General features: G+C 45.6%; 1 protein-coding gene across 1 annotated transcript in view; it reads right to left on the bottom strand.

Moving 5' to 3' along the window:
• LOC128687116 (large neutral amino acids transporter small subunit 1) overlaps positions 1-21,419 on the bottom strand; it is a 198,251-nt gene that overhangs the window by 157,671 nt on the left and 19,161 nt on the right. Inside the window, exon 2 of the mRNA XM_070098339.1 lies at positions 14,207-14,433. Coding sequence (XP_069954440.1) covers positions 14,207-14,433 — 227 coding nt within the window. The remainder of the gene's footprint in view (positions 1-14,206; positions 14,434-21,419) is intronic.

The raw sequence follows: 21,419 nt of genomic DNA, 5'->3' as shown, positions 1-21,419 counted from the left end.
AGTAGATTCGTTGAAGACTCTGTATACCATTTACGTCAGGCCCATACTGGAGTATGCGCACCAGGTTGGAATCCACACCTAGTCCAAGCACGTCAAGATTAGAAAGTGCAAAGGTTTGCAACAAGACTAGTCCCAGAGCTGACGGGATTGTCCTACGAAGAAGGTTGAGAAATCGGCCTGACGACACTGGAGGCCAGGAGGGTCAGGAGACATGATAACGACATATAAAATACTGCCGGAATAGACGAGTGGACAAAGACGGATGTTCAGAGATGGGACACAGACACAGAGGTCAAATTGGAGTTGAAGACTCAGATGAATCAAAGGGATGTTGGAAGTATTTCTTCAGTCATAGAGTAGTCAAGCCGTGAGATAGCCTGAAGTGATAGTGGAGGCAGGAACCATACATAGCTTTAAGACGGAGTGTAATCAAAGCTCATGGAGCAGGGAGAGAGGACCTAGTAGCAATTAGTGAAGAGGCGGGACCAGGGCTATGAATCGACCCCTGCACCACAAATAGGTAGTACAAATGGTAGTACACACACACACACACACACACACACACACACTCACACACACACACACACACATACACACACACACACACACACACACACACAGACACACACACACACACACACACACTCACACACACACACACACACACACACACACACACACACACACACACTCACACACACACACACACACATACACACACACACACACAGGAGGTTTGATAAAACTCATGGAGCAGGGAGAGAGAGGCCTAGTAGCAACCGGTGAAGAGGCGGGGCCAGGAGCTAGGACTCGACCCTGCAACCACAAATAGGTGAGTACAAATAGGTGAGTACACAGCAGGAGAGTACACACTACAGAATGCTAAAGGCATTCTTCATAGAATCTTCTAGCATTCTATGGAGAGGAGCATGGACACAGGGTCATCCCACACACCAAAAACAACAGACAGTCCCACTTCACAAGGTGGCAGTAAAGTAATTGCAAGAATTACAGACTTGTAGCATTAACGTCCCACATCACAAAAATATTTGAAAGGGTTCTAAGAAACATGATCGCCCTCCACTTAGATACCCATCAGTTACACAACCCAGGGCACCATGAGTATAGATCACATCACTCCTGCCTGTCCCAACTACTGAACCACTATGACATGGTCTTGAGCGCGCTGGAACACAAACAGAATGACTTAACGAAAGCCTTCGACAAATGCGATCATGGTGTAATAGCACACAAAATGCCTGATAAAGGAATAATGGGAAAAGTTGGTAGATGGATCTATAGCTTCTCAACAAATAGAACACAAAGAGTATTAGTAAAAAGAGTAAAGTCAGAGGCGGTTACAGTGAAAAATTGTCTTCCACAGGGCACAGTGCTCGCTCCCACCCTGTTCCTCATCTTCCACAAGGCACAGTGCTCGCTCCCACCCTGTTCCTCATCTTCCACAGGGCACAGTGCTCGCTCCCACCCTGTTCCTCATCTTCCACAAGGCACAGTGCTCGCTCCCACCCTGTTCCTCATCTTTCACAAGGCACAGTGCTCGCTCCCACCCTGTTCCTCATCTTCCACAGGGCACAGTGCTCGCTCCCACCCTGTTCCTCATCTTTCACAAGGCACAGTGCTCGCTCCCACCCTGTTCCTCATCTTCCACAGGGCACAGTACTCGCTCCCACCCTGTTCCTCATCTTCCACAAGGCACAGTGCTCGCTCCCACCCTGTTCCTCATCTTCCACAAGGCACAGTGCTCGCTCCCACCCTGTTCCTCATCTTCCACAAGGCACAGTGCTCGCTCCCACCCTGTTCCTCATCTTCATATCTAACACAGACAGAGATGTAAGCCACAGCACCGTGTCTTCCTTTGCCAATGACACCCGAATTTGCATGACAGTGTCATTCATCGAAGACACTGCGTCTCCAGGCGGACATCAACCAAATCTTTAAATGGGCCGCATAAAAAAAATCTGAAATTCAGTGAAGAGAAATTTCAATTACTCCGATAAGAAAAACTCGAGGAAACCAAAACTGAATCAGGGTATAAAACAAATGTCAGAGGATCTCACTTTCAAAGATCACAACAATGTATCTACTACAGTTGCTAGGAAGATGATAGGATGGATAATGAGAACCTTCAAAACTAGGGATGCCCACCCCATGATGTTTCTCTTCAAATCACTTGTTCTTTCTAGGTTGGAATATTGCTGTGCACTAACGGCCCCTTTCAAGGCAGGCGAAACTGCAGACCTAGAGAGAGTGAAGAGAACTTTCATGGCACGTGTAAGTACGATAAAGCACCTAAATTACTGTGAACAGTTAAGGTCCCTTGATTTGTACTCCCTGGAACGCAGGCGAGACAGGTACGTGATAATATACAGCTGGAAAATCCTTGAGACTAGACCCAAATCTGCACACGAAAATCACTCCCTACGAAAGTAAAAGGAGATGCAACATACCCCCAATGAAAACTACGGGCGCCACGAGTACGCTAAGGGACAACACAATAAGTGTCAGGGGCCCAAGACTGTTCAACTGCCTCCCAGCATACATAAGGGGGATTACTAATAGACCCCTGGCTGTCTTTAAGGCACTGGACAGGCACCTAAAGACAGTACCTGACCAGCCAGGGTGTGGTTCGTACATAGGTTTGCGTGTTGCTAGCAGTAACAGCCTGATTGATGAGTTCCTGATCCACCACGAGGCCTCGGGGGCGTTGACCCCTGAAACTCTCTCCAGGTGGTTACAGTGAAAAATTGTCTTCCACAGGGCACAGTGCTCGCTCCCACCCTGTTCCTCATCTTCCACAAGGCACAGTGCTCGCTCCCACCCTGTTCCTCATCTTCCACAAGGCACAGTGCTCGCTCCCACCCTGTTCCTCATCTTCCACAGGGCACAGTGCTCGCTCCCACCCTGTTCCTCATCTTCCACAGGGCACAGTGCTCGCTCCCACCCTGTTCCTCATCTTCCACAGGGCACAGTGCTCGCTCCCACCCTGTTCCTCATCTTCCACAAGGCACAGTGCTCGCTCCCACCCTGTTCCTCATCTTCCACAGGGCACAGTGCTCGCTCCCACCCTGTTCCTCATCTTCCACAAGGCACAGTGCTCGCTCCCACCCTGTTCCTCATCTTCCACAAGGCACAGTGCTCGCTCCCACCCTGTTCCTCATCTTTCACAAGGCACAGTGCTCGCTCCCACCCTGTTCCTCATCTTCCACAGGGCACAGTACTCGCTCCCACCCTGTTCCTCATCTTCCACAAGGCACAGTGCTCGCTCCCACCCTGTTCCTCATCTTCCACAGGGCACAGTACTCGCTCCCACCCTGTTCCTCATCTTCCACAAGGCACAGTGCTCGCTCCCACCCTGTTCCTCATCTTCCACAAGGCACAGTGCTCGCTCCCACCCTGTTCCTCATCTTCCACAAGGCACAGTGCTCGCTCCCACCCTGTTCCTCATCTTCATATCTAACACAGACAGAGATGTAAGCCACAGCACCGTGTCTTCCTTTGCCAATGACACCCGAATTTGCATGACAGTGTCATTCATCGAAGACACTGCGTCTCCAGGCGGACATCAACCAAATCTTTAAATGGGCCGCATAAAAAAAATCTGAAATTCAGTGAAGAGAAATTTCAATTACTCCGATAAGAAAAACTCGAGGAAACCAAAACTGAATCAGGGTATAAAACAAATGTCAGAGGATCTCACTTTCAAAGATCACAACAATGTATCTACTACAGTTGCTAGGAAGATGATAGGATGGATAATGAGAACCTTCAAAACTAGGGATGCCCACCCCATGATGTTTCTCTTCAAATCACTTGTTCTTTCTAGGTTGGAATATTGCTGTGCACTAACGGCCCCTTTCAAGGCAGGCGAAACTGCAGACCTAGAGAGAGTGAAGAGAGCTTTCATGGCACGTATAAGTACGATAAAGCACCTAAATTACTGTGAACAGTTAAGGTCCCTTGATTTGTACTCCCTGGAACGCAGGCGAGACAGGTACGTGATAATATACACTTGGAAAATCCTAGAGGAACTAGACCCAAATCTGCACACGGGAATCACTTCCTACGAAAGCAAAAGATTCGGCAGGAGATGCAACATTCCCCCAATGAAAAGGAGGGGCGCCATGAGTACGCTAAGAGACAACGTAAGTGTCAGGGGCCCAAGACTGTTCAACTGCCTCCCAGCATACATAAGGGGGATTAGTAACAGACCTCTGGCTGTCTTCAAGGCGCTGGATAAGCACCTTAAGTCAGTACCTGTTCAGCCGGTCTGTGGTTCGTACATAGGTCTGCGTGCAACCAGCAGTAACAGACTGATTGATCAGACCCTGATCCACCACGAGGCCTCGGGGGCGTTGACCCCTGAAACTCTCTCCAGGTGGTTACAGTGAAAAATTGTCTTCCACAGGGCACAGTGCTCGCTCCCACCCTGTTCCTCATCTTCCACAAGGCACAGTGCTCGCTCCCACCCTGTTCCTCATCTTCCACAAGGCACAGTGCTCGCTCCCACCCTGTTCCTCATCTTCCACAGGGCACAGTGCTCGCTCCCACCCTGTTCCTCATCTTCCACAGGGCACAGTGCTCGCTCCCACCCTGTTCCTCATCTTCCACAGGGCACAGTGCTCGCTCCCACCCTGTTCCTCATCTTCCACAAGGCACAGTGCTCGCTCCCACCCTGTTCCTCATCTTCCACACGGCACAGTGCTCGCTCCCACCCTGTTCCTCATCTTCCACAAGGCACAGTGCTCGCTCCCACCCTGTTCCTCATCTTCCACAAGGCACAGTGCTCGCTCCCACCCTGTTCCTCATCTTTCACAAGGCACAGTGCTCGCTCCCACCCTGTTCCTCATCTTCCACAGGGCACAGTACTCGCTCCCACCCTGTTCCTCATCTTCCACAAGGCACAGTGCTCGCTCCCACCCTGTTCCTCATCTTCCACAGGGCACAGTACTCGCTCCCACCCTGTTCCTCATCTTCCACAAGGCACAGTGCTCGCTCCCACCCTGTTCCTCATCTTCCACAAGGCACAGTGCTCGCTCCCACCCTGTTCCTCATCTTCCACAAGGCACAGTGCTCGCTCCCACCCTGTTCCTCATCTTCATATCTAACACAGACAGAGATGTAAGCCACAGCACCGTGTCTTCCTTTGCCAATGACACCCGAATTTGCATGACAGTGTCATTCATCGAAGACACTGCGTCTCCAGGCGGACATCAACCAAATCTTTAAATGGGCCGCATAAAAAAAATCTGAAATTCAGTGAAGAGAAATTTCAATTACTCCGATAAGAAAAACTCGAGGAAACCAAAACTGAATCAGGGTATAAAACAAATGTCAGAGGATCTCACTTTCAAAGATCACAACAATGTATCTACTACAGTTGCTAGGAAGATGATAGGATGGATAATGAGAACCTTCAAAACTAGGGATGCCCACCCCATGATGTTTCTCTTCAAATCACTTGTTCTTTCTAGGTTGGAATATTGCTGTGCACTAACGGCCCCTTTCAAGGCAGGCGAAACTGCAGACCTAGAGAGAGTGAAGAGAGCTTTCATGGCACGTATAAGTACGATAAAGCACCTAAATTACTGTGAACAGTTAAGGTCCCTTGATTTGTACTCCCTGGAACGCAGGCGAGACAGGTACGTGATAATATACACTTGGAAAATCCTAGAGGAACTAGACCCAAATCTGCACATGAAAATCACTTCCTACGAAAGCAAAAGATTCGGCAGGAGATGCAACATTCCCCCAATGAAAAGCAGGGGCGCCACGAGTACGCTAAGAAACAACACAATAAGTGTCAGGTGACCAAGACTGTTCAACTGCATCCCAGCATACATAAGGGGGATTACCAACAGACCCCTGGCTGTCTTCAAGGCGCTGGACAGGCACCTAAAGACAGTACCTGACCAGCCAGGGTGTGGTTCGTACATAGGTTTGCGTGTTGCTAGCAGTAACAGCCTGACTGATGAGTTCCTGATCCACCACGAGGCCTCGGGGGCGTTGACCCCTGAAACTCTCTCCAGGTATACATGAGTACAGTTATACAAATTTAGGTGATTGCAATTATCATACTTAGTAACACATGTGGAATTTAAGGTAACCCCAAAATAAGTCAGAACTGACTTACTTCCATTGTGGCTCCTGTTAATTGAAACCGTTTAGGAATTAGACAGTCTTTTGCATCATCCTACACAATGATTCATTCGTCCCTTTGCTCTCACCCCCCTCTCCCACTCTCCCACTCCCCTCTCCCACTCTCTCACTCCCCTCTCCCACTCTCTCACTCCCCTCTCCCACTCTCTCACTCCCCTTTCCCACTCTCTCACTCCCCTCTCCCACTCTCCCACTCCCCTCTTCCACTCTCTTACTCCCCTCTCCCACTCTCTCACTCCCCTCTCCCACTCTCTCACTCCCCTCTCCCACTCTCTCACTCCCCTCTCCCACTCTCTCACTCCCCTCTCCCACTCTCTCACTCCCCTCTCGCCCTCTCTCACTCCCCTCTCCCACTCTTTCACTCCCCTCTCCCACCCTCTCACTCCCCTCTCCCACTCTCTCACTCCCCTCTCCCACTCTCTCACTCCCCTCTCCCACTCTCTCACTCCCCTCTCCCACTCTCTCACTCCCCTCTCCCACTCTCTCATTCCCCTCTCCCACTCTCTCATTCCCCTCTCCCACTCTCTCATTCCCCTCTCCCACTCTCTCACTCCCCTCTCCCACTCTCTCACTCCCCTCTCCCACTCTCTCACCCCCCTCTCCCACTCTCTCACTCCCCTCTCCCACTCTTTCACTCCCCTCTCCCACCCTCTCACTCCCCTCTCCCACTCTCTCACTCCCCTCTCCCACTCTCCCACTCCCCTCTCCCACTCGCTCACTCCCCACTCCCACTCCCCTCTCCCACTCTCTCACTCCCCTTTCCCACTCTCTCACTCCCCTCTCCCACTCTCTCACTCCCCTCTCCCACTCTCTCACTCCCCTCTCCCACCCTCTCACTCCCCTCTTGTACAGAGGAGAAAGGTGACGCCACTAGCTGCCTGCTGACAATATTGGAGGTGAAGCCACACTGACAGTAAAGTGTCGGTGGGATTCTGACAAGTAATTTCCTAACTAGAAAAGAGGACTTATATATCATGTAGTGATTATAAACACATCTAGCATGCAATAACTTGAAAGGAGTTATACAGTGTGTGAGGAATGAGAGGTAGCCAGGTTTGAGTCAATTAAAAGGGGGATGGCGTTACCTGGAGATTATTCCTGGGATGAACGCCCCCGCGGCCCGGTCCATCACCAGGCCTCCCGGTGGATCAGGGCCTGATCAACTAGGCTGTTACTGCTGGCCGCACGCAGTCCAACGTACGAGCCACAGCCCGGCTGATCCGGCACTGACTTTAGGTATCTGTCCAGCTCTCTCTTGAAGGCAGCCAGGGGTTTATTGGTAATTCCCCTAATGTTTGATGGGAGGCTGTTGAACAGTCTTGGGCCCCGGACACTTATGGTGTTTTCTCTTAGTGTACCAATGGCGCCTCTACTTTTAACTGGGGGTATTTTGCATCGCCTGCCCAGACTTTTACTTTCGTAGGGAGTGATTTCTGTGTGCAGATTTGGGACCATTCCTTCCAGGATTTTCCAAGTGTAGATTATGATATATCTCTCCCTCCTGCGTTCCAACGAGTACAAGTCAAGTGCTTCCAAGCGTTCCCAGTAGTTAAGGTGCTTGACAGAACTTATACGTGCAGTAAAGGATCTCTGTACACTCTAGATCTGCAATTTCACCTGCTTTGAATGGAGATGTTAATGTACAGCAGTATTCCAGCCTAGAGAGAACAAGTGATTTGAAAAGGAACATGGCGTAGATTAAATTCCTTGAATATAGAGTCGTTTAGCAGCACAGAGGGACCCGCCTTGAAGACTGACAAGTTGGCAAGGAGTGAGGTCCTATAAACCAACAAACTGATTTAAAAAGACACGTGAACAAACACTAGGACATATTTATTAGGACCTTGATCACGTCTTGATCAAGGTCCCAGGACCCATACGTTTTCTAATATGTCCTGGTCAAGGAATTGGCAGCGGGGGCGTTGATCCCCGGAACACCCTGAAGACAGGTGTTTGCTGACGTGTCTTTTTAAACCAAGGAGTGAAGTATCCGTGGCAAAATAATCTTGTTATGATCCCCAGACGTCCTTCTTGAAAACCTCAACCAGCTTACCTCACTACCACCTCCCTCAATCTCTTCCTTGATTCCCTACCACCTTTCCTTCCCTCCGTCCATCTCTCCCCGGCTGTTACCTGCCGCCAGGGAGGGTACTAAGCGGATGACTTCATTATTCATATATCCCGTGGTGAGGAAGGAGGGAGAGAACGAACATCAGGAAGTGTACATGTAACAACCACAAAAATGAAGAGGGAAAATACATAGTAAAAGGGAGAGAAGGTAAAGAAAAGGTAAGTTTATTTAGGCACAGGTACACATAAGTACAATTATCATACATAAATTGCCTAGAATAATCCCCCCAAAAAGCCGAAGTTACTTATTTCCACTGTGCTTAATAAAAGAGGGGGAAGGGGGTGATAAGATACCCAGGAATTAGCAACTGCTGTGTGAGACATCTTGAGCAGAGGATCTTAAAAAAGTTGTGAGTACAAGACGAAACCCTAGAGCTGCAGCTCGTCCCCAGCACACACACACACACACACACACACACACACACACACACACACACCTAGACAAGTAACCGAGACAGACCATCCCAGGTCTGTGGTCTAGACGGTGGCGGCTCAAGTATCATACAGGTCAACTTACCTAGCAACCACACTACAGCAACACGCTTACCTACAAGAATATTACACGTACCTACCAGAGCAAACTATCCAGAAGAAATAAACCACTTTATTTGACTTTACTGGGTAATTCTAAACAATTTACACCTATTTTATTAGACAAGAAAATTGTAAGAAGTAAAACTGGTGTAACGAAGGTAAACTTACTACATAAAAGAACACTACACCATGCTAGCGGCTCTCTTTAGTACTTAACAATATTTTATTACATCTAAACTACATTCTGTATACTGAAGAAATCAATATTGTTTTGTTTGCTTTGTTTAATTATCATATAAAGTAGTTGATGGGTGTAGCAGTACAATGTAACTATCATACAGGATAGTTGATGGGTGTAGCAGTACCATATAACTATCATACAGGATAGTTGATGGGTGTAGCAGTACCATGTAACTATCATACAGGATAGTTGATGGGTGTAGCAGTACAATGTAACTATCATACAGGATAGTTGATGAGTGTAGTAGTACCATGTAACTATCATACAGGATAGTTGATGAGTGTAGCAGTACCATGTAACTATCATACAGGATAGTTGATGGGTGTAGCAGTACCACGTAACTCTCATACAGGATAGTTGATGGATGTAGCAGTACCACGTAACTATCATACAGGATAGTTGATGGGTGTAGCAGTACCATGTAACTATCATACAGGATAGTTGATGGGTGTAGCAGTACCACGTAACTCTCATACAGGATAGTTGATGGATGTAGCAGTACCACGTAACTATCATACAGGATAGTTGATGGGTGTAGCAGTACCATGTAACTATCATACAGGATAGTTGGTGGGTGTAGCAGTACCATGTAACTATCATACAGGATAGTTGATGGGTGTAGCAGTACCGTGTAACTATCATACAGGATAGTTGATGGGTGTAGCAGTACCATGTAACTATCATACAGGATAGTTGATGGGTGTAGCAGTACCATGTAACTATCATACAGGATAGTTGATGGGTGTAGCAGTACCACGTAACTCTCATACAGGATAGTTGATGGGTGTAGCAGTACCACGTAACTCTCATACAGGATAGTTGATGGGTGTAGCAGTACCACGTAACTCTCATACAGGATAGTTGATGGGTGTAGCAGTACCATGTAACTATCATACAGGATAGTTGATGAGTGTAGCAGTACCAAGTAACTCTCATACAGGATAGTTGATGGGTGTAGCAGTACCACGTAACTCTCATACAGGATAGTTGATGGGTGTAGCAGTACCACGTAACTCTCATACAGGATAGTTGATGGGTGTAGCAGTACCACGTAACTATCATACAGGATAGTTGATGGGTGTAGCAGTACCATGTAACTATCATACAGGATAGTTGATGAGTGTAGTAGTACCACGTAACTCTCATACAGGATAGTTGATGGGTGTAGCAGTACCATGTAACTATCATACAGGATAGTTGATGAGTGTAGCAGTACCATGTAACTATCATACAGGATAGTTGATGGGTGTAGCAGTACCATGTAACTATCATACAGGATAGTTGATGAGTGTAGCAGTACCATGTAACTATCATACAGGATAGTTGATGGGTGTAGCAGTACCATGTAACTATCATACAGGATAGTTGATGAGTGTAGCAGTACCATGTAACTATCATACAGGATAGTTGATGGGTGTAGCAGTACCATGTAACTATCATACAGGATAGTTGATGGGTGTAGCAGTACCATGTAACTATCATACAGGATAGTTGATGGGTGTAGCAGTACCATGTAACTATCATACAGGATAGTTGATGAGTGTAGCAGTACCATGTAACTATCATACAGGATAGTTGATGGGTGTAGCAGTACCATGTAACTATCATACAGGATAGTTGATGGGTGTAGCAGTACCATGTAACTATCATACAGGATAGTTGATGGGTGTAGCAGTACCATGTAACTATCATACAGGATAGTTGATGAGTGTAGCAGTACCATGTAACTATCATACAGGATAGTTGATGGGTGTAGCAGTACCATGTAACTATCATACAGGATAGTTGATGAGTGTAGCAGTACCATGTAACTATCATACAGGATAGTTGATGGGTGTAGCAGTACCATGTAACTATCATACAGGATAGTTGATGGGTGTAGCAGTACCATGTAACTATCATACAGGATAGTTGATGGGTGTAACAGTACCATGTAACTATCATACAGGATAGTTGATGAGTGTAGCAGTACCATGTAACTATCATACAGGATAGTTGATGGGTGTAGCAGTACCATGTAACTATCATACAGGATAGTTGATGGGTGTAGCAGTACCATGTAACTATCATACAGGATAGTTGATGGGTGTAGTAGTACCATGTAACTATCATACAGGATAGTTGATGAGTGTAGCAGTACCATGTAACTATCATACAGGATAGTTGATGGGTGTAGCAGTACCACGTAACTCTCATACAGGATAGTTGATGGATGTAGCAGTACCACGTAACTATCATACAGGATAGTTGATGGGTGTAGCAGTACCATGTAACTATCATACAGGATAGTTGATGGGTGTAGCAGTACCACGTAACTCTCATACAGGATAGTTGATGGATGTAGCAGTACCACGTAACTATCATACAGGATAGTTGATGGGTGTAGCAGTACCATGTAACTATCATACAGGATAGTTGGTGGGTGTAGCAGTACCATGTAACTATCATACAGGATAGTTGATGGGTGTAGCAGTACCGTGTAACTATCATACAGGATAGTTGATGGGTGTAGCAGTACCATGTAACTATCATACAGGATAGTTGATGGGTGTAGCAGTACCATGTAACTATCATACAGGATAGTTGATGGGTGTAGCAGTACCACGTAACTCTCATACAGGATAGTTGATGGGTGTAGCAGTACCACGTAACTCTCATACAGGATAGTTGATGGGTGTAGCAGTACCACGTAACTCTCATACAGGATAGTTGATGGGTGTAGCAGTACCATGTAACTATCATACAGGATAGTTGATGAGTGTAGCAGTACCAAGTAACTCTCATACAGGATAGTTGATGGGTGTAGCAGTACCACGTAACTCTCATACAGGATAGTTGATGGGTGTAGCAGTACCACGTAACTCTCATACAGGATAGTTGATGGGTGTAGCAGTACCACGTAACTATCATACAGGATAGTTGATGGGTGTAGCAGTACCATGTAACTATCATACAGGATAGTTGATGAGTGTAGTAGTACCACGTAACTCTCATACAGGATAGTTGATGGGTGTAGCAGTACCATGTAACTATCATACAGGATAGTTGATGAGTGTAGCAGTACCATGTAACTATCATACAGGATAGTTGATGGGTGTAGCAGTACCATGTAACTATCATACAGGATAGTTGATGAGTGTAGCAGTACCATGTAACTATCATACAGGATAGTTGATGGGTGTAGCAGTACCATGTAACTATCATACAGGATAGTTGATGAGTGTAGCAGTACCATGTAACTATCATACAGGATAGTTGATGGGTGTAGCAGTACCATGTAACTATCATACAGGATAGTTGATGGGTGTAGCAGTACCATGTAACTATCATACAGGATAGTTGATGGGTGTAGCAGTACCATGTAACTATCATACAGGATAGTTGATGAGTGTAGCAGTACCATGTAACTATCATACAGGATAGTTGATGGGTGTAGCAGTACCATGTAACTATCATACAGGATAGTTGATGGGTGTAGCAGTACCATGTAACTATCATACAGGATAGTTGATGGGTGTAGCAGTACCATGTAACTATCATACAGGATAGTTGATGAGTGTAGCAGTACCATGTAACTATCATACAGGATAGTTGATGGGTGTAGCAGTACCATGTAACTATCATACAGGATAGTTGATGAGTGTAGCAGTACCATGTAACTATCATACAGGATAGTTGATGGGTGTAGCAGTACCATGTAACTATCATACAGGATAGTTGATGGGTGTAGCAGTACCATGTAACTATCATACAGGATAGTTGATGGGTGTAACAGTACCATGTAACTATCATACAGGATAGTTGATGAGTGTAGCAGTACCATGTAACTATCATACAGGATAGTTGATGGGTGTAGCAGTACCATGTAACTATCATACAGGATAGTTGATGGGTGTAGCAGTACCATGTAACTCTCATACAGGATAGTTGATGAGTGTAGCAGTACCATGTAACTATCATACAGGATAGTTGATGGGTGTAGCAGTACCATGTAACTCTCATACAGGATAGTTGATGAGTGTAGCAGTACCATGTAACTATCATACAGGATAGTTGATGGGTGTAGCAGTACCATGTAACTCTCATACAGGATAGTTGATGGGTGTAGCAGTACCATGTAACTATCATACAGGATAGTTGATGGGTGTAGTGTAGTACCATGTAACTATCATACAGGATAGTTGATGGGTGTAGTATTGTACCATGTAACTATCATACAGGATAATTGATGAGTGTAGCAGTACCATGTAACTATCATACAGGATAGTTGATGGGTGTAGTGTAGTACCATGTAACTATCATACAGGATAGTTGATGAGTGTAGCAGTACCATGTAACTATCATACAGGATAGTTGATGGGTGTAGTGTAGTACCATGTAACTATCATACAGGATAGTTGATGGGTGTAGTATTGTACCATGTAACTATCATACAGGATAATTGATGAGTGTAGCAGTACCATGTAACTCTCATACAGGATAGTTGATGGGTGTAGCAGTACCATGTAACTCTCATACAGGATAGTTGATGGGTGTAGCAGTACCACGTAACTCTCATACAGGATAGTTGATGGGTGTAGCAGTACCACGTAACTATCATACAGGATAGTTGTTGAGTGTAGCAGTACCATGTAACTATCATACAGGATAGTTGATGGGTGTAGCAGTACCACGTAACTCTCATACAGGATAGTTGATGGGTGTAGCAGTACCATGTAACTATCATACAGGATAGTTGATGGGTGTAGCAGTACCATGTAACTATCATACAGGATAGTTGATGGGTGTAGCAGTACCATGTAACTATCATACAGGATAGTTGTTGAGTGTAGCAGTACCATGTAACTATCATACAGGATAGTTGATGGGTGTAGCAGTACCATGTAACTATCATACAGGATAGTTGATGGGTGTAGCAGTACCATGTAACTATCATACAGGATAGTTGATGGGTGTAGCAGTACCATGTAACTATCATACAGGATAGTTGAAGCAGCAGCAGCAGCAGCAGCAGCAGCAGCAGCAGCAGCAGCACTGTGTTCACAGTATATTCAGCATGCAGAATAATGTAAAATCACACTGCTGGAACAGATATCTATTAATAAAAACATAGCTGATACTTACATAGTGCAGCAGCAGCCAGGATGGTGACAGCCACTCTGGGTGGATCACAGTGAGGGAAGGTGAGTGAGAGTGCGTACTCCGCAAAAGTGAGTGAGACTACAGCCTGGGCTGCAGGTCTGATCACCAGAACATTAACCCACAGGGTGAGAAAAGCTGGTAGTCCACCGAAGGCGTACAGGATATAAGCGTACTCTCCCCCAGCCGCTGGTAACATCGTCCCCAGCTCACTGCAACAAAACAATTACACATTTTTAATACCAATTTTCAGCTCACGTGAAGATTCGCATAATGATCTAAATAGTTGAATATACACTCCTTTTCCTGGGATCAAACCCGATAACCTTTTATTCAGCAATGATGAGTCAGTTTCTGGTTTAATATCTTTACGAAGCACCCCATACTCACCCTGTGGGCCGTAGTTGAAAGATTACAGAGGCACCTGATGGGTCCAGGCACTATACCTCAACATTACAGAGGTACCTAATGGGTCCAGGGACTATACCTCAACATTAGAGGTACCTAATGGGTCCAGGGACTATACCTCAACATTAGAGGTACCTAATGGGTCCAGGGACTGTACCTCAACATTACAGAGGTACCTAATGGGTCCAGGGACTATACCTCAACATTAGAGGTACCTAATGGGTCCAGGGACTGTACCTCAACATTACAGAGGTAAATAATGGGTCCAGGGACTGTACCTCAACATTACAGAGGTACCTAATGGGTCCAGGGACTATACATCAACATTACAGAGGCACATAATGGGTCCAGGGACTGTACCTCAACATTACAGAGGTAAATAATTGGTCCAGGGACTGTACCTCAACATTACAGAGGCACCTAATGGGTCCAGGGACTATACATCAACATTACAGAGGCACATAATGGGTCCAGAGACTGTACCTCAACATTACAGAGGTAAATAATTGGTCCAGGGACTGTACCTCAACATTAGAGGCACCTAATGGGTCCAGGGACTATACATCAACATTACAGAGGCACATAATGGGTCCAGGGACTGTACCTCAACATTACAGAGGTAAATAATTGGTCCAGGGACTGTACCTCAACATTACAGAGGCACCTAATGGGTCCAGGGACTATACATCAACATTACAGTGGCATATAATGGGTCCAGGGACTGTACCTCAACATTACAGAGGTAAATAATGGGTCCAGGGACTGTACCTCAACATTACAGAGGCACCTAATGGGTCCAGGGACTATACATCAACATTACAGAGGCATATAATGGGTCCAGGGACTGTACCTCAACATTACAGAGGTAAATAATTGGTCCAAGGACTGTACCTCAACATTACAGAGGCACCTAATGGGTCCAGGGACTATACATCAACATTACAGAGGCATATAATGGGTCCAGGGACTGTACCTCAACATTACAGAGGTAAATAATGGGTCCAGGGACTGTACCTCAACATTACAGAGGTACATAATGGATCCAAGGACTGGGCTGGAAAACTCTGACAGATAAGTTACAGTGGTAATGTAGTAATTTTTATATCTGGATACAACTGTAATGAGTAACTTATGCAGACATAAAGTAAGAAATATATTACCTTATATTACCTTATATTACCTTATATTTTAGCAAGGTATACTTTAAAAAAGTTTAATAAGTTATGCGTCATTTACGGTGGGCAAAGTCAGGTTATTTTTCCGGAATGGTTGGTAATATACCACTGAGAATAAAACACTTTGACCTTTTTTGAACATTTCTGAGCGAATCGTCTCTGAATTCATTTATTTTATCGCATTCTAGCACGTACTGACGTGGCAATATAAACACAAATGCAGTATAATGTGATCCTTTATTGACTACGTTTCGCCCACACAGTGGGCTTTTTCAAGTCACAAACAGTTCTGTTTGTGACTTGAAAAAGCCCACTGTGTGGGCGAAACGTAGTCAATAAAGGATCACATTATACTGCATTTGTGTTTATATTGCCATTGTGTCGGTATTTTATACCATTTATTTCCAACGTACTGACGTAAGGTGTGACAACTGTCTACCTGGCAAAGTTCACATTTAGTTTGGTCTACATACTGTAAGAAGGGATGGATTTGAGAAGGATGTGTCAAGTATGGGCCAGTAAGCCAGTTGTTATATTCCTTCTTTCTTAGATTCTCATGTGACATTTACTGGTATTACCATTTACAACTACTAGTACAACACTGATACTGTGACTCTTGACCTAATACTGACTTTTTCTGAAATATCTGATTATCTTCACCGTCCTACTGAAGTCGCGTTGAAATCTATCAGCTGAGATTGACACATTTCCACACCGTATGGAAGCCATGGTGTTTGATGGAATGTGACGAGAGAAACATCCAGCTGATGTTCACACCATGTAACTAGCATATAAAACAGAGCAGCAGCACATTGCTGATATATCAAATATTGCTAAATAAAAGAAATAGCGCTGTGTTTCTTTTAAAAGTTGTGGATGTCGTGAGACGGTGAACAATGCTCTATACAAGTGTTGTTTGTGTACTCTCCCGAGACTCACCACAATGATGGCCGCCATCATCACCTGCTGAAGTACAACCAACAATAGGGAAGGCGAGTACGAACACGGAAATATATGAAGGAACAAGAAGAGAAGCTACTTAATGGAGAAAAAAAAGAACAGAAAGAACTAGAGGAGGAGGAGCGGGAAGATAAGAAACATGAGAGAGAATTAAAGGTACTAGAAGATAAGAAACATGAGAGAGAATTAAAGGTACTAGAAGATAAGAAACATGAGAGAGAATTAAAGGTACTAGAAGATAAGAAACATGAGAGAGAATTAAAGGTACTAGAAGATAAGAAACATGAGAGAGAATTAAAGGTACTAGAACAAACTAATAATTATTAAGAACAAAATAAAGATTAAGGAGACAAATCAAGAGGATGGGAATACATAAACTAGCATATATAGGAACCGTATATTACTGCAGTAAATAAAACCTGCTTTAAGGGGCACCTAACTTCCCTGGACTTCTAATAACATGTTAATTTTTCCACTATAATCAACCTTGTCCATAATTACTATCCCATTTACTTTGTTATCGTAAAGTGACGTCTAAGATATTTCCTTAATTCATGGTATGACTTTTCACAGCATGAATTAAGGACAGATCTTAGAGCTCACCTTACGAAAGCTGACACAAGAAATGTGATAGTAATTATGGACGAGATAGATTATAGTGGAAAAATGAACATGATATTAGGAGACAGGGAAACTGACTCGCCACTTTATTATAGTGACGAGACAGACGTGATTATCATACAACAGCTAAGATAAGCTAAGATAATGTAAGCTTTATTTATATTCACTACATAAACTTTTACGGATTTTTAACCCGGAGGGTTAGCCACCCAGGATAACCCAAGCAAGTCATACTTCCACTGTGGTCCTTCAATCGTGTCCCCCAGGATGCAACCCCACACCAGCCGACTAACTGCTGGATGAACCGAGACACCAAGTGTGGGTCCCAACTCTCCTTCAAGCGACTGGTCAATGTGACTGAGACTAGTAAGAAGAGTAGATTCTAACCCCCTGTATGGAGTTTGCTCCCACTGTGTCAGTGTTCACCACTGTGTCAGTGTTCACCACTGTGTCAGTGTTCACCACTGTCAGTGTTCACCACTGTGTCAGTGTTCACCATTGTACCAGTGTTCAAAACTGTGATAGTGTTCACCACTGTGTCAGTGTTCACCACTGTCAGTGTTCACCACTGTGTCAGTGTTCACCACTGTACCAGTGTTCAAAACTGTGCCAGTGTTCACCACTGTGTCAGTATTCACCACTGTGTCAGTGTTCACCACTGTGCCAGTGTTCACCACTGTGCCAGTGTTCACCAGTGTCATTGTTCACCACTGTGCCAATGTTCACCACTGTGCCAGTGTTCAAAACTGTGCCAGTGTTCACCACTGTGTCAGTATTCACCACTGTGTCAGTATTCACCACTGTGTCAGTGTTCACCACTGTGCCAGTGTTCACCACTGTGTCAGTGTTCACCACTGTGCCAGTGTTCACCACTGTGTCAGTGTTCACCACTGTGCCAGTGTTCACCACTGTGCCAGTGTTCAAAACTGTGCCAGTGTTCACCACTGTGTCAGTATTCACCACAGTGTCATTGTTCACCACTGTGCCAGTGTTCACCACTGTGCCAGTGTCCACCACAGTGTCAGTGTTAACCACTGTGTCAGTGTTCACCACGGTGCCAGTGTTCACCACTGTGTCAGTATTCACCACTGTTTCAGTGTTCACCGCTGTGTCAGTGTTCACCACGGTGCCAGTGTTCACCACTGTGTCAGTGTTCACCACTGTTTCAGTGTTCACCACTGTACCAGTGTTCACCACTGTGCCAGTGTTCACCCCTCTCAACTAGTTTAATACTCTGACGTCGAATATTTCCTAAAATTCCTGAGGCTGTGTTGTGTAACTGTCAACCTCGTGTGTCTTGTTACACCTTTGGTACAGAATGTTTCTTATCTACACTACTTCCTGTGGCATTTATGTTACGATATTCCTCTCCATGTTCTTACCTACAGTACCCCTCCATGTTCTTACCTACAGTCCCCCTCCATGTTCTTACCTACAGTACCCCTCCATGTTCTTACCTACAGTACCCCTCCATGTTCTTACCTACAGTTCCCCTCCATGTTCTTACCTACAGTCCCCTCCATGTTCTTACCTACAGTCCCCCTCCATGTTCTTACCTACAGTCCCCCTCCATGTTCTTACCTACAGTACCCCTACATGTTCTTACCTACAGTCCCCCTCCATGTTCTTACCTACAGTACCCCTACATGTTCTTACCTACAGTACCCCTACATGTTCTTACCTACAGTACCCCTACATGTTCTTACCTACAGTCCCCCTCCATGTTCTTACCTACAGTACCCCTATATGTTCTTACCTACAGTACCCCTACATGTTCTTACCTACAGTCCTCCTCCATGTTCTTAGCTAGAGTACCCCTCCATGTTCTTACCTACAGTCCCCCTCCATGTTCTTACCTACAGTCCCCCTCCATGTTCTTAGCTACAGTACCCCTCCATGCTCTTACCTACAGTCCCCCTCCATGTTCTTACCTACAGTCCCCCTCCATGTTCTTACCTACAGTACCCCTACATGTTCTTACCTACAGTCCCCCTCCATGTTCTTACCTACAGTAACCCCCATGTTCTTACCTACAGTCCCCCTCCATGTTCTTACCTAGAGTCCCCCTCCATGTTCTTACCTAGAGTCCCCCTCCATGTTCTTACCTACAGTCCCCCTCCATGTTCTTACCTACAGCACCCCTCCATGTTCTTACCTACAGTCCCCCTCCATGTTCTTACCTACAGTACCCCTCCATGTTCTTACCTACAGTACCCCTCCATGTTCTTACCTACAGTACCCCTCCATGTTCTTACCTACAGTACCCCTCCATGTTCTTACCTACAGTACCCCTCCATGTTCTTACCTACAGTACCCCTCCATGTTCTTACCTACAGTACCCCTCCATGTTCTTACCTACAGTACCCCTCCATGTTCTTACCTACAGTACCCCTCCATGTTCTTACCTACAGTACCCTCCATGTTCTTACCTACAGTACCCCTCCATGTTCTTACCTACAGTCCCCTCCATGTTCTTACCTACAGTACCCCTCCATGTTCTTACCTACAGTACCCCTCCATGTTCTTACAGTCCCCCTCGATGTTCTTACCTACAGTACCCCTCCATGTTTTTACCTACAGTACCCATCCATGTTCTTACCTACAGTACCCTCCATGTTCTTACCTACAGTACCCCTCCATGTTCTTACCTACAGTCCCCCTCCATGTTCTTACCTACAGTACCGCTCCATGTTCTTACCTACAGTACCCCTCCATGTTCTTACTTACAGTACACTCCATGTTCTTACCTACAGTACCCCTCCATGTTCTTACCTACAGTCCCCTCCATGTTCTTACCTACAGTACCCCTCCATGTTCTTACCTACAGTCCCCTCCATGTTCTTACCTAGTCCCACTCCATGTTCTTACCTACAGTACCGCTCCATGTTCTTACCTACAGTACCCCTCTATGTTCTTACCTACAGTACCCTCCATGTTCTTACCTACAGTACCCCTCCATGTTCTTACCTACAGTCCCCTCCATGTTCTTACCTACAGTACCCCTCCATGTTCTTACCTACAGTCCCCTCCATGTTCTTACCTACAGTACCCCTCCATGTTCTTACATACAGTCCCCCTCCATGTTCTTACCTACAGTCCCCCTCCATGTTCTTGCCTACAGTCCCCGTCCATGTTCTTACCTACAGTCCCCCTCCATGTTCTTACCTAAAGTACCCCTCCATGTTCTTACCTAGAGTACCCCTCCATGTTCTTACCTACAGTACCCCTCCATGTTCTTACCTACAGTACCCCTCCATATTCTTACCTACAGTCCCCCTCCATGCTCTTAGCTACAGTACCCCTCCATGTTCTTACCTAAAGTACCCCTCCATGTTCTTACCTACAGTCCCCCTCCATGTTCTTACCTACAGTCCCCCTCCATGTTCTTACCTACAGTACCCCTACATGTGCTTACCTACAGTCCCCCTCCATGTTCTTACCTACAGTAACCCCCATGTTCTCACCTACAGTACCCCGCCATGTTCTGACCTAGAGTCCCCCTCCAGGTTCTTACCTAGAGTCCCCCTCCATGTTCTTACCTACAGTCCCCCTCCATGTTCTTACCTACAGTACCCCTCCATGTTCTTACCTACAGTACCCCTCCATGTTCTTACCTACAGTCCCCCTCCATGTTCTTACCTACAGTACCCCTCCATGTTCTTACCTACAGTACCCCTCCATGTTCTTACCTACAGTACCCCTCCATGTTCTTACTTACAGTACCCCTCCATGTTCTTACCTACAGTACCCCTCCATGTTCTTACCTACAGTACCCCTCCATGTTCTTACCTACAGTACCCTCCATGTTCTTACCTACAGTACCCCTCCATGTTCTTACCTACAGTCCCCCTCCATGTTCTTACCTACAGTACACCTCCATGTTCTTACCTACAGTACCCTTCCATGTTCTTACCTACAGTACCCCTCCATGTTCTTACCTACAGTACCCCTCCATGTTCTTACCTACAGTACCCCTCCATGTTCTTACCTACAGTACCCCTCCATGTTCTTACCTACAGTACCCTCCATGTTCT

The sequence above is a fragment of the Cherax quadricarinatus genome, chromosome 62 (assembly GCF_038502225.1).
Source record: "Cherax quadricarinatus isolate ZL_2023a chromosome 62, ASM3850222v1, whole genome shotgun sequence".
Taxonomy (NCBI): Eukaryota; Metazoa; Arthropoda; class Malacostraca; order Decapoda; family Parastacidae; genus Cherax; species Cherax quadricarinatus.
The sequence above is the reverse complement of the archived record's forward strand: the minus strand, read 5'-3'. Positions and strand labels throughout refer to the sequence as shown.